Source organism: Sorex araneus, chromosome 8 (genome assembly GCF_027595985.1).
Source record: "Sorex araneus isolate mSorAra2 chromosome 8, mSorAra2.pri, whole genome shotgun sequence".
NCBI lineage: Eukaryota > Metazoa > Chordata > Mammalia > Eulipotyphla > Soricidae > Sorex > Sorex araneus.
In genome coordinates this window covers 52,943,723-52,957,293 of record NC_073309.1, presented here as the reverse complement: position 1 = coordinate 52,957,293, position 13,571 = coordinate 52,943,723, and the positions used below count along the sequence as shown (strand labels likewise).

The window sequence follows — 13,571 nt, the reverse complement described above, 5'->3', positions numbered from 1 at the left end:
TTCGATTCCCAGCATCCCATATGGTCCCCTGAGCACTGCCAGGGTTAATTCCTGAGTGCAGAGCCAGGAGTAACCCTTGTGCATCGCCAGGTGTGACCCAAAAAGCAAAAAAAAAAAAGGACGAATTTTTTGTTTGCTTTTTTTTGGGAGCCACACCTGATGGTACTCAGTGCTTACTCCTTGGTCTGTGTTCAGGGATCACCCCAGGTAGGGCTTGCGGGGACGCGGGGCATACGTGGTGCTTGGGATCAAACCCGGGTGCCCTGTGCAAGGCAAGCACCCTGCCTACTGGACTATCGCTCCAGCCCCAACGACCTCTCACTTTTACGTTAACTACTCGTATTAACGTTATCGTCTAATCTTCCAAGGATCCCGAAGTGGAAACGATTGTTTTCACCTGGCAAAATCACAAAGCACTAGGAGTTTTGTCGGGGACGGGCATTTCTCTAGGGAAGCTAATCAGTTGAATCTTGAGAAAGAAATACCTATATACATAGAACCTCCGCCCCTGCTGGCCTGAGTCTCCCACTGCAACGGGAGAGAAGGAGGGCGGAGAAACCCAGGACTTAAAGCCGGGCTCGGGGAGGGGCGGGGCCTCCCCCTCTGAAGCCCGGCCCCCGGGATCCCGAGTCACTTCCGCTCGCCCAGAGACACTAGTCCAGCGGCCAGGGGGCCTCCGGCAGGACTTCCTGGGTCTAAGAGGACGAAAGAACGCGAGCGGCTGGCACGGGTGAGCTTGGATGGCCGAGGAGGGAGATCTAGAGTCTCGGTCAGGACCCTGAAAAGCCCGTGAGGGCCCGATCTACCCGAAGGTGGAGCGGCACTGTAGCCTGGGAGACGGCGGAGTCTGAGGCCGGCGAGTGGGTGGGACTTCCTTGCGAAAGTCGGGAATCCCTAAGAACGGGGGTTTTTCTGGCTCCCGCTGCGGGCGACCTGCCATTCAAAATCTATTTTTCTCCTTTCCCTTAGGGCGGCCAGGATGGCCGACGCACAGACCCAGGGTCGTCTGTGGCTGGAGAGCCCCTCTGGAGGAGCGCCTCCCATCTTCCTGCCCTTGGACGGGAAAGCCCTGGTCCTGGGCCGGGGTCCCGTGACCCAAGTTACCGACCGGAAGTGTTCGAGAAACCAAGGTGGCTGGGGCTTTAGACGGAGGGTGTGTGGCCTTCTAGGCGCGGGAATCTGGTCCCTAAGACTTAGTTGATCCAGAAAGCGTCGTGTCGGGCAAGTAGGAGGACCTACTTGGCTGTCGGGTGAATTCTGTGGGTGAGCCGGTCATGAGATTGATAGGCGTCCTCTGTCCTCTGTCCTCTGTCTTTCTGTCCTCTGGCTAGCACAGAAAGGAAAAGGCAGTGCCAGATCTAGGACTAGCCAGACCCTAGTGTGGGAAGGGAGTGAACTAATCCTGAGACAGTTATCAGCGAACGGAGGATACTCACAGGCAGGACAGAACCTGTTCAGAGATCCAGCCGATCCCATGAAAGATAAGGAGCATGGTGAGTCAGCCCAGGACCTACATCTAAGGCCACTTCCGCGTCCTGAAGCATGGAAAAGGGCCCCGTACCTTGGGCGAGCCAGCGTCGTAGTCTAGAGGCTTTTATTTGGCATGTCAGGGAGTGAGCTGTCTCCGCTTAGAGATAAACTGCGGCCCCCTCTCAAATGAGTGTTAGAGCCCCTTTCTGGGACTGAGCTCCAGTATTGAGGGAGACGACCCCAAAAGGGTTATCAAATCAATCCTGACTCCATCCCCTCATCCCTCAGTGGAGCTGCTCGCAGACCTGGAGACCCGGACCGTGGCAGTGAAACAGGTACCTGGGCCTTAGCCAGGGGCGGCAGTACACCCGACCAGAAGCAAAACACTGTCCCGGGGGAAATGGGTGTGGCCAGTAGAGTTCAGAAGTTTCATTTAATTCTAAGGAGCCTATTTCAATTGGAAAAGAAGCCTGTTAACTTTTCTGAAGTTCTGATTGGTGCCCTCAGTGGGGAGGAGGGGCTAGGTGGTCTGATTGGCAGGCGCTAGGGTTACCCGATTGGAGGAGGCCACTGGGGCGGGCAGAGCCAGTGCCAGCCTCTCCTTTCTCTGCAGCTGGGAGTTAACCCTTCAACTGCTGGGACGCAAGTGCTGAAACCTGAATTGCAGGGCTCTTTGGGGGTGGGGGACACGTTGTATTTGGTCAACGGCCTCTATCCCCTGACCCTGCGCTGGGAAGAGAGGCCCCCAGATGGATCCCAGCCCGACACTCCACCGGGCACCCCGCCAGCAGCCCCAGAGGAGGACATCAAGCAGCCGAGTAAGCGCATGCGGAAGGCATCTCCGGGCTGGGAGAGCCTGGAGAAGCTGCTGGTGTTCACGGCCCCCGGTGTGACAGCCCGAGGCAAGGTGAGGGAGCCCCAACCCGACCGGAACTCGTCCCTGCTGGTGCTCTCCTGACAGGTCTGATGGCCTCTGGTACCCTACACTTAGCCTTTTGAGAAGGGAACCTGATGATCAATAAGGGGGCCTGCGGCAGGACCCCGGCTGCGCTTCTTGGACATACTGCGGGGCACCCCCGTTTTTTGCTTGTAGAGCCTCAGAGCACAGCAGCCCACTTTCCTCCCTAGCACAGTGCACACTGAGGGGAGCCTCGTTCCGCTCCTGTTTGCTTGTTGACTGGAGTGGTTCGCTTTGGCTTTGCCAGGTTTGGGGGCACACACATTCAGGAGCATCCAAGGGTTGTGAGGTGGTGGGGATCAAACCCAGGCCTTCTGGCTCCAGACCTGTTGCAGCCGGTCATGCAGAGTCTGAGGGGTCAGCTGCCGAAACTCCTGCTGGGCATAGGAAGCATAAAGGGAGGCAGCGAGCTGGATGGGCCAGGGGCCATCACCTGCTGGACCTTAGATCTGATGTAGGCGCTGACTCAATTTCCCTTGTGGGTCCATGAGGATGCAGGCGTGACCGCAGTGCTATCCTCTTCTCTTGGATACCACCAGGTGGCCGCCTTTGATCTGGACGGGACACTCATCTGCACCCAAAGTGGGAAAGTCTTTCCCTCGGGCCCCACTGACTGGAGGTGAGCAGCCGAGGGGGGCAGCAGCGGGGTTTGGCCATCAGCCCTGGACCCCATGTCACCTGCCACTGCCACACGGCTGCAGGATCCTGTATCCCGAGATTCCAAAGAAACTTCAGGAGCTGCAGGCTGATGGTTACAAGGTGGGTGTGGGGTGGCCAAGAGGGGGCTGGCCCCAGGGAGGAGGGCCCCCTGACCCCTGTCTGTTCCCCAGCTGGTGATCTTCACCAACCAGATGGGCATCGGCCGGGGGAAGCTGCCTGCAGAGGAGTTCAAGGGCAAGGTGGAGGCAGTGCTGGAGAAGCTTGGGGTCCCTTTTCAGGTACGGTGTGGGGAGGGACCCTCAAGATAGGGAGGGGCTGCCCCCTGGAGAACTTAGGACCATATCAGGAGGAGGGGTATTGAGGCTCCCTGCATGAAGTAATCCAGACAGCAGCACCACATGGGGGGTACTCAGGGCTCTCCTGGGACTGGTGGGTTTCGGGGAGCACCCAGTGTCTGGCCCTCTGGTCTGCAGGTGCTCGTGGCCACACATGCAGGCTTGTACCGGAAGCCTGTGACCGGCATGTGGGACTATCTGCAAGAACAGGTGAGCCAGGCTGTGCACATTGGCTTGGGAGGACTGGAGAGGGCTGGGACAGTGGGGAGACTCATGTGACTGGACCCAAGTGATATGGGTGACAGTGAGCCTCTGGGGTTCAGGAGCAGGATTTGGTCCAATGCTGGTAGTGGACAGGAGTTGGGGACATGCCCTCTGGTGGTCGATCAAGGGTCTAGCAGGCACCGGCAAAGCTGGTCCCAGAACCCAGGGGCCTTGGGGGCTGGATGGAGGCCAGGGGGTGGAACTTGGCTGGACTGGACAGAGGTGCAGAGACTGACAGGACAGTGTAGGGTACAGACCAACTGGCACCCAGAAGATGAGTAGCAGGAACCAGTTTCTTACTTCGGCTGTCACCTGTCCCCTCCACAGGCCAATGAGGGTGTGCCCATATCCCTCACGGACAGCATCTTCGTGGGAGGTAAGGGCCAGGGACACAGGAGGCGGGTGTGGTGCATCTGTGCGCTGATATCACTGAGGGATGTGCCCCTGTGCCTCAGATGCTGCCGGTAGACCCGCCAACTGGGCCCCTGGGCGGAAGAAGAAGGACTTCTCCTGTGCTGACCGCCTGGTGAGCCCCCACACTCTTGAGCCTGCCCCCTGGCCCCACTTTGTCTGATTTCTGTCTCCCCACCCTCCAGTTTGCCCTCAACCTCAGCCTGCCCTTCGCCACACCGGAGGAATTCTTTCTCAAGTGGCCCGTAGCAGCCTTCGAGCTCCCAGCCTTCGACCCGGTGAGGCACCGAGTGCAGGGGTTGGGGTTTTGCTCAGCGCTGGGGTGCGGGTCTCATTCACATCTGTCCCTCCCAGAGAACTGTGTCCCCGTCAGGGCCACTCTGCCTCCCCGAGTCCAGCTCCCTCCTGAGCGCTGACCCAGAGGTGGTGGTCGCCGTGGGATTCCCAGGGGGTGAGTGACTGCCCTGGCCCCATGAGAAGCCCCAGTCCCTTCTGGATCCTGGGTGGCTGCTGACCGTGTCCCCCCTTCCCAGCTGGGAAGTCCACCTTCGTCCAGAAGCACCTCGTGTCTGCAGGCTACGTCCATGTGAACAGGGTAGGAACCCCTGCTCCCATACCCTGCTCCCCGCACCTGTCTGCTCCCCAGTCTCAGGACCCAATACTGCCCCCCAGGATTCGCTGGGTTCCTGGCAGCGCTGTGTATCCACCTGTGAGGCAGCTCTGAAGCAGAAGAAACGGGTCGTCATCGACAACACCAACCCTGACATCCCAACTCGAGCCAGGTACCAGGGTCCCAGGATCCCCGGGTCCCCATGGGGCTGTGCAGCTCACAGGCCTGACTGGATACATCCGGTACCCAGATACCTCAAGTGTGCCCAGGACGCAGGCGTGCCCTGCCGCTGTTTCCTCTTCAATGCCACCCTGGAGCAGGCACGCCACAACAACCGGGTGAGTACCCATGCCACCCCTCTCCCCCCCCCACCTCCCTGCAGTCCCTCCACCCCTCACCCTCTTTCCCCTGCTGCAGTTCCGGGAGATGACGGATTCATCGCATGCCCACGTGTCGGATATGGTCTTGTACAGCTACAGGTAGGTGCTGCCGTGGCAGGAGTCTGAGCTGGGGGGTGGGGAGGTGGGGGGGATAGGGGGCTAGGCCTAACAGAAGGTCCCTCACCACAGGAAGCAGTTTGAGGCCCCCACACTGGCAGAAGGCTTCTCAGCTATCCTGGAGATCCCCTTCCGCCTGCACCTGGAGCCCCAGCTTGAGCGGCTGTACCGCCAGTTCTCGGAGGGCTAAGCCCCCAATAAAGGCCTCTGCTCTCCATGCCTCACCACGTTCCGAGAGGGGAGCAGGACTGGGGGCCTCTCCAGGCCAGGCCACCGGGTGCTCCAGGTGGATGCAGAGGCCCTGGGGACCCCAAAATGTGCCCCAAGGACAAGGGTCTCAGCTGTCACACACCACCATGAGTTGCTCTCCTGAAAACTAACTGTGGGGGAAGGATCTGGCCACCCCTGTGGTGCTCCAGGGATCTTAGGCAGTGCCAGAGAGCAGAGGTGTCAGAGCGAGATAGGCTGAACCCTGCAGTGCCCACCCAGCCCATCCTCCCTGGGGTCTGCCAGTGATCACAGGGGCAGGAGGGCATTTAAAACTTTATTGGGGGAACGCAGAGAAGGGACCGTCCTCAGAGGCATCTCGGCATATGGCCTCCATCGCGCTGGGCAGCAGCAGCTCCTGGGGGGGCCCCTGTTCAGAAGCCTCTGACCTGGGGGGCCACAGTGGGCGGAGCTGGCGGGCACTGGAGCAGCTCCCAGGGCCCCACACCTCGGGGCGAACCCACAGGCTCAGGCGGGGACCAGGGGCCACTCACCAGTCTGCACAGGGGCCGTGTCTGTGACTCCTACAGGGGCCAGCCCAGATGGCCACTACCCCCCCATCTGTGGGGAGGGAGGAGTCAGCAGGTGCCACACAGAGGCACCCCGCCCCGCCCCCACCCCGCCCCGCTTACCCCGCGCTGCTGCTGCTCCTGCTCCAGGTTCCGCTGCAGCACCTGCTGCTGGTTGGCGATAACGCGGCGGATGCCGCTGACAAAGCCACTCTGGTCATGCGGGATGAGGCCGATGAAGATCTTCTTCTCGGACGAGTAGAGCAGCATGAGCACGCGCAGCTCACACGGGGGCTTGTACGGAAAGTGCACGCAGCCCGCCTGCGCGGGGGCCAGCCAGTCAGTACACCAGGGTCACCCCAAGGCACAGGACACCCTGAGCCTGCCGGGTCCCTGCTGAGCCAGGGTTATTATGGAGACATGGTGGCAGGGGCCCAGGCAGAAGCCTGGTCACCAGAGCACCGGCCTGAGCCTCCAGCAGCTGCTTCACCCTGGGCACGTGGTTCTGAGCCCCTCTAGGTCCCAAAGTTTAATTTTACTTATTTATATTTTGCTTTTGGGGTAACATCCAGTGATGCTCAGGAGTTACTCCTGGCTCATGCACTCTGGACTTGCTCCTGGCAGTGCTTGGGAGACCATATGGGATGCTCGGGATCGAACCCAGGTCTGCCACAAGCAAGGCAAACACCCTCCCCACTGGACTCTCACTCCGGCCCCCGGCCCCAAAGTTTTCAAAGAAGACCCAGTTCAGTTGTGTGGCTGTTAGGACAAGCCAAAGTACTGGGGTTACAGGGGACCAACCCCTACATGGACACCATAGCTTCTGAAGCACGGGCCCCCACCCTAAGGCCGATAAATAGCCCCAGCAAGAATGGACGACGCCCCCCCCCCCAAAACTGAGTCAGCATCTCTACTCTAGCCTGTGCCTCCAGGGGGCGTGGCCCCACGTGTCCCAGACCCCACTGGCAGCTTCGGGCCCTGTGGCTCTCAGGGGAGCCATGTCCACTCACAAAGCCATTGTCCATGACCCGGCACAGGCTCTTCAGCGTCTCCAGATCCTTGGTGAAGTGGAACTGCACCAGGCGTGAGCTCCGGAACAGGGGCACCAGCGTGGTCTGTGGGAAGCTCAGGCTGCAGCCCTGCGAGCACCTACGCCCCACAGCACCCGGCACCCCACCCTACTCACCAGCAGCTGCTGGGGGATAAGCTGCATGGACAGCTTCCGAGGCCACTGCTCAGTCCTCCTGATGGCATAAGGGACAGGGTCAGGGGCCAGGTTAGGCAGCGCCCCCGCCCCCCTCCCAGCCCCTGACTCACAGGATCTCCCCTTGGTTCACATAAATGTGTGCCGGCAGCCACCGTTCCGACCGGCTGTTGGGCTCAGGCCTGGGCTTTGGGGGAGAAGAGGGGATCCATGAGGGCTGGGGGGGGGGGGGGGGGGTGGCGCCTTGGGCCCAGCCACGGGGGCCTTACGCCTCACCTCCTGCCACTCCATGACCCCACTCCATGCCAGGAACTTATTGTTGACGATCTGGATGGGCCCAGCGTGCACCCCGCCAGGGCCCACAGCCTGTGGGGAGAGGGCAGCTGTCAGTGTCCGCCCACACCACCCTGGACCACCCAGTGCCTCTCTGGCTCCTCCAGACAGGCGGGGCCCAGCCACCCCACTGAGGATGGGGGAGCACCTGCTTGCGCGTGGTGATGACCTGGCGGATGGCACTGACAAAGCCGCTCTGGTCGTAGGGGATGAGGCCCATGAAGATCTTCTTCTTGGACGAGTAGAGCAGCATGAGCACGCGCACCTCGCACGGGGAAATGTGCGGGAACAGCATGCAGCCCGCCTGCAGGTGGGCGGGCGGGGACCAGGGTTAGGTGTGGACCGGGAGCCCCAGGCCCGGGGCAGAGCCAGCCAGTCCCATCAGCCAGGGGCGCATCTGTGCATGAGAATCCTGACAAGCGCTTGTTGCTGGGCACAGGTGGGGTCTGTATAGAAATCCCCAAGTTCCTGGAGAGACACGTGTAGCCGCCCTGCCACAGCTGCACAGGGGCGAGCTATGGGGGGGGGCCACTGACCACGAGGCATCCTGTAAGGGGGACTGAGCCACAGGCTCAGGTGGCACAGGTACCCCACTCGCTGCAGAGCATTCAACCCCCACCCTTGACCCAGAGGCACCCGCTGAACCTCCTATTGCCCCACCCTGCTCCCCAGCACCTTCCAGGAGGACCCAAGTCAGGCAAGGAAACTGAGTCCTGGCTCCCTTGTCTCCTGCCTTATAGCGGGTCCCCGCCACTCCAGAAGACTGGGCCAGGGAGTCTTGTTCTGCTCTCCTAGGGAGATCTGGACCCCACCCTCCCCCCATGGCGCTTCGCAGGGGCCCCCACTCACAAAGCCATTGCCCATGACGCGCCGGAGCCCCTTGAGTGAGTCACAGTCTCTGTTGGTGAAGTGGAACTGCGCCAGCTGCGAGTTGCGGAACAGGGGGCCCAGTGTGGTCTGCGGGTGACAAGGGACCCTGGGTCAGGGCCAGGGCCAAGGTGCTCAGCTGGGAGGCAGGGGAGCAGTGCAGGGGCCACTCACCAGCAGCTGCTGCGGGATCAGTTGCATGATCAGCTTCTGTGGCCACTGGTCCGTCTCCCTGCGGGGAGGAGAGTCAGGGGCACCCCGGGCCCACGCCCACCCACCCTGCCTCCCACTCACAGGTTCTCGCCCTGGTTCACATAGGCCTGGCACGGCAGCACCCGCCTCAGCTTAGCAGTGGAATCCGAATAAGGCCGGCGCTTCTGCAGTGGGAGAGGCTCAGTGAGGGGATGCATGGGCATGTCGCCCCCCCACCCCCAGCGGCAACCTCTCCTGCCGATGGATGCTCACCTCCTGCCACTCCAGGATGCCACTCCAGGCCAGCAGCTTACTGCCCATGCGAGGGCCGCCCACTGCCAGGCCCCCGAGAGCTAGCCCTGGTGAGGATGGCCCAATGGGGCCCAGAGCCCCAAAGACCCGGGCACCTTGCTGTAGAGAGAGGGGAGCATCATGAAGTGGGGGCCACAGTAACCCCACATTCATCTCCAAATCCCACCTTCCAGAACTCCTGCCCTGTACGAACCCTCCGACAGGTCTAAATGCCCAAGGTTATGGCACCTTCCCAACCCACCTGTTGGGTGGGAGCTACAAGAGTCCCTAAGAACTGTCCTTCAGGGTCTGTGCCACATCCTCCGCATGTCCCCCACCTGCTCAGGAGTCAGCTGCTAGAACCAGGCACTGCCACTCCCTGCCTTTCCCCTCCACCCCAATCTTTCTGGGATGGCGCTGGCAAGTCCCCTTATTTGCTCACCCACCACAGGCTGCAGGGACTGAAGTACTGGCCTAGAGGGGCTTCCCAGCCCCCCTTGCGGTGAACCACCGCAGAAACAGAAGCTTCCAGCAAGTGGCCAACGGGAAGCCAGCGAGGTAACATCCCCACAGCAGCAAAGCCAAAGATCCCAACCCACCACCACCACACACACTATTGACTCAGGAGGAGAAGCTTTTGCCAAACAACAGCAGGTGAAGTGCCCCGGGAAGCTCTAGCCCAGGTGGGGAAGTTTTTCATTGTGGGCCTTAAGAAGACCATAACCAGAACAGGAAGGAGCAGGAGACCCATATCAGGGGTGGGGAAAGAAGGTGAGTTGGGTATAGTCAGTGCTGGTGCCCCACTGGGCAAGGGGAACTAGAGATGGAGGTTCAACGGACAGTGCAGCTGGCGAGAGTGCACTCCAGCGGTGCCCTACCCCAAGGTAGTAGGATGTGAGAGCCGGGCAGACTGGACCACAGCAGACGGTTCAAGAACCAGAACCACCCAAACGCTCCACTCTGCGCAGACTCCAGAACAAGTCGGTTCTTTGGGGCGGGCCGGCCGAACCCCTTCGAAGGGGAATGTGATAGGCTGGTGACAGCTAACAGTGGGGAGCGTGGAACTGTGGCGCACCCGCATCAGGGGCAGGAATACGCAGGGAGAGGCCCCCCCCCCCAAGAGGTGCTGGTATAGCGCGCAGCGAGACGCTAACGCGGGGATGCAGATTTCGGTTCCAGAAGGGTGTCTAGGCCGGGAAGCTACTAGGAGACCGGCGTAGACCCGCCCCCGCCGAATCTAACTCGACAAAAGTCAAGAGAGCGGCTGGGCAAAGCAGCGGCCGCGAGCCACGGCCAAGATTCGAGGCCAACGTGAACTTCAGTGGGGGCAGCAGCAACAGCGCGCACCGCAAGCCCCAAGTCCGGGGAGTTGCAATCCCGGTGGGTCCCCAAGTCGGGGACGGGTCAGTCCTGAGCGTCCCTGCCCCGCGCAGTCCGGGAGGCAAATTCCCGCGAGCAACACCTGGGGGTGCGGCTCCCTCCGCCAGCCCTTAGCTCCCAGGCCCACAGTCACCCAACTTTTTAACTGCAAAGACAAGGGCACACGCCGGCCGCCCCCCACCCGCGTTTAAATCGGGCCGCCGAGTCAGCAGTAATTTGAGTCCTCCCCGCCCCCGTACCCCACCCCGCCGCCCCGGCCCGAACGCACAACAAAGGGGAGAGCACGGCGCGTACCACCCGGGGGGCTCTATGGGGGGGAGACTGGCCCCCGGCCTTGGCTTTCTTGGGAGAACCCCGAATGGGGGGAGGAGGGGTGGGCCGCGGACAAAGACACGAACCCGGGGGAGGGGCCGCGGGGGCGGGGCCGTGGAAGGCTCTGGAAAACGAGCGGGGAGCTCACCATGGGAGGAGCCGAACGGGCTCGGATTCGCGGCGGCTGCGGGCCCCGGGGGCCAGCGGGCCAGGATCGCGAGCGGACGGCGCGCAGCGTCAGGGGCCGCGGTAGACGGCCACGATCCCCGAGGGGGCCCCCAACGCCGGAGCGGTGCGGGGCACGGCGCGGACGGACCATAGCAGACGCGGGCCGAGGGTTGCCACGAGCCGCGCGCGGAGGGCTGCGGCTTGACTGACTGAGGGGCGCGGACGCACGGCTTTGGGGAGACGGGCTGGACTGTACCAAGCGCGAGGGACGCGGCGCCGGAGAGGGGTCGCACGAGAGGGCCGAACCACTGCGGCGAGCGGGGAGGGAGCGACGCGTACGAAGCGCGTGCGCCAGGGGGCGTGGCCGGAGCGCCGAAGAGCCATCCGGGGGCGTGGCCGAAGAGTCGTCAGAAGGCTTGTCAGAAGGTTGAGTGCCGAAGAGTCGTTGGGGGTGTGATTCAAGCGCCGAAGAGTCGTTAGGGGCGTGGCTGGGTGCCGAGGCGTCGCCAGGGTGCGTGGCCAGAGCGCCGAAAGCGTCGATGGAGGCGTGGCCGGAGCAGGCCAAGAGCGTGGTGAGGGGGCATGGCCGGAGCGGCAACTGTCATGGGGCGTGGCATGCGTCAGCCAACCGTGTTGTGGGGGCGTGAGCGGTGCGTACCACCCTAGTACTGGGGGAGACCCAGGAGCGTGACGGGGCGGGGCTAGATTGAGAACTCAGGGGAACCGTGTAGGACCGCTGAGAAACCGATTTGGGGGGGTGTGGCAGGGAAGACGTGGTGGAGAAAGATCAGAAGGCAGAAACTGAGATGCTGAGTCTATTTTGGCCTGCCGGGCGGTAAGCCCGGAAACCCGGATCTGGCCCACTACCCCTTGAGACCTGAGAAACCCGGACTTGGCGGGGCGCAGGGGAGAGAAAGCCACTTGGAAGTTAGGTGCTTGAGCATGTTCAGGCACCCAGGGAGGTTCCGAGGTTGTGACGGAGGCCCATCGCGCCCCACCACCCAGGCACCACCCGCCGCTGTGCACCTCCCCCCAGCCTCTCCACTCGCCTCTTACTTTCAGTCACTCACCGTGTCCTCATTCACCAGTAGTTTGTATGATGTATCTGTTCCTGAAGTGTGGAAAAATAGTGAGCCCTTAAACAGTTATGAAGATCCAAAGTGTTGAAAAAGTATTCGGATCTGTATTTGGTCACAGTAAAGGCTTAAATGCCCCCCTTTTGTCAAGAACCATCATTATTCGTACTATTTCTGGCCAGAGGGAGAACAGGCTGAGGGCAGGTTCCACCCAGGTTTGATCCCCAGCACCCCATGTGGTGCCCCGTGCTCGACCAGGAGTGACCCTGAGCACAGTGCCAGGGGTAAGCCTTGAGTGCTATAAGGTGTGTCCCAGAAAATAAACCAAAAGTCATAATAATGGGCCCAGGGAGGAGCGCCAGTGTGAGGGGTGCAATGGGAGCTATCCTTTCTTTTTGTTTTCAGGCAGAGTCCCAGAGAGTGAGAGAATGGGGTGAAGGCTAATGGGTTTGTTTCTGTACAGACACACTAGTGAGAGGGAAAGAGAGCATCTGGATGGGCAGAGAAGGGTAGAGGGCCCCTCCTTGGGTGATAGAAGTGAGAGATGTGGCCCAGGATGGTGGAGGATCGTCTAGAGAGAGCTCCGGAATCAGCAGGGGTGGATCTGTGGCACAGGACCAGAGTACAGTGCATAAGGCGTTTGCCTTGCATGTGGCTGAGCAGGGTTCGTTCCCTGGTACCCTGAGCACTGCCAGGAGCGGGTCCTGAGTGCAGACTCAGGAGTAAGCTCTGAGCATCACCATCCCAAAAATAATTTTTTTAATGGGGAGAGACGAATAGAAACCATCACAAAAAAGACAGAAGGATGGCCAGAAACACCCGAAACATTATAAAAAATGTTCCTCAGCACGTAACAGCAAGATGCTAACCTCAAGGACAGTGAGGCAGCAGTGAGAATGGTACATATCGAAAAGCCTGGAAACCACCAGGGCTGGCAGACGGCAGTGAGAAAGGAGCCCTCACTGTGTGAGGAGTGTCCTTGGGTCGACCCTCTGTGGAAAGTAGTGGGGACCCTCAAAAGAGGAGCGAAAGCTGAGGTGACAGTACAGCGGGGAGGGCACTTGCCTCACATCTGGTCAACCCTCGTTCGGTCTCTGGTATCCCATATGGTTCCCCCAAGCACCACCAGGAGTGATCCTGAGTGCAGAGCTAGGAATAACCCCTTAGCACTCACTGCCTAGTATGACCCAAAAAGAAACAAAAAGAACAGAGCTTCCATAGGACCCAGCGATTCTGCTTCTAGGCATCTACCCAAAGAACACCAAAACTGTGAGCTCAAAAAGATCCAGGCTCACCTCCTGTGTTCACTGCAGCATTAATACAACCCAAATGGCCAACAACAGACGAATGGATCAAAAAGGCTGGGTGGGGGCGGGAGGGAGCAATAGTATAGCAGGTAGGGTGTTTGCCTTGCACATGGTCTACCTGGGTTCAATTCCCGGCATCCCATATGGTCCCCTGAGCACTGCCAGGAGTAATTCCTAACTGAAGATCCAGGAATAACCCCTGAGCATCACTTTTGGGAGTGATCCCCCCACCCCACAAAAGGCTATGGGGCCAGAGAGACAGCACGGTGGGCAGGGTGCCTGCCTGCACATCACAGACCCCAGTTCAATTCCCAGCATCCCACATGGTCCCTCAAGACCAGGAATGATCATTGAGGACAGAGCTAGGAGTAAGCTCTGAGCATCACTGGGTGTGGTCCTCCAAAAAACAAAATAATTTTTTTAAAAAAGAAGTCTGTGGTACAGAAGGAGAAAAAGCCTA

At 60.6% G+C, this 13,571-nt stretch overlaps 2 protein-coding genes across 4 annotated transcripts; one reads left to right on the top strand and one right to left on the bottom strand.

Annotated features, from left to right (window-relative positions):
- Positions 1-599: 599 nt before the first annotated feature.
- PNKP (polynucleotide kinase 3'-phosphatase) lies at positions 600-5,416 on the top strand. Of its 2 annotated transcripts, none has more exons than XM_004619853.2 (17): positions 600-730; positions 970-1,130; positions 1,759-1,805; positions 2,084-2,377; positions 2,968-3,047; positions 3,130-3,187; positions 3,259-3,366; positions 3,562-3,633; positions 4,015-4,063; positions 4,143-4,213; positions 4,284-4,376; positions 4,453-4,549; positions 4,632-4,693; positions 4,771-4,880; positions 4,959-5,046; positions 5,126-5,187; positions 5,278-5,416. In XM_004619853.2, the coding sequence occupies exons 2-17, from the start codon at positions 980-982 to the stop codon at positions 5,393-5,395; spliced, it is 1,560 nt and encodes a 519-aa protein (XP_004619910.1). In that variant the 5' UTR covers positions 600-730; positions 970-979; the 3' UTR covers positions 5,396-5,416. The 2 variants fall into 2 exon arrangements, with proteins under 2 accessions (XP_004619910.1, XP_055001722.1); XM_055145747.1 differs by having other exon boundaries at positions 647-769.
- A 320-nt stretch (positions 5,417-5,736) lies between these two features.
- PTOV1 (PTOV1 extended AT-hook containing adaptor protein) lies at positions 5,737-11,362 on the bottom strand. 2 transcript variants are annotated; one of them, XR_008631218.1, is made up of 13 exons: positions 10,709-11,362; positions 8,851-8,988; positions 8,680-8,762; positions 8,560-8,617; positions 8,368-8,475; positions 7,667-7,822; positions 7,462-7,551; positions 7,299-7,372; positions 7,168-7,225; positions 6,992-7,096; positions 6,105-6,302; positions 5,967-6,033; positions 5,737-5,861 (listed from the first exon to the last, which is right to left on the bottom strand). XR_008631218.1 is itself a non-coding variant. In XM_004619753.2 (12 exons), the coding sequence occupies exons 1-12, from the start codon at positions 10,877-10,879 to the stop codon at positions 6,022-6,024; spliced, it is 1,251 nt and encodes a 416-aa protein (XP_004619810.1). In that variant the 5' UTR covers positions 10,880-11,362; the 3' UTR covers positions 5,737-6,021. The 2 variants fall into 2 exon arrangements, 1 of the variants encoding a protein (XP_004619810.1); XM_004619753.2 differs by having other exon boundaries at positions 5,737-6,033.
- Between the last annotated feature and the right edge of the window lie 2,209 nt (positions 11,363-13,571).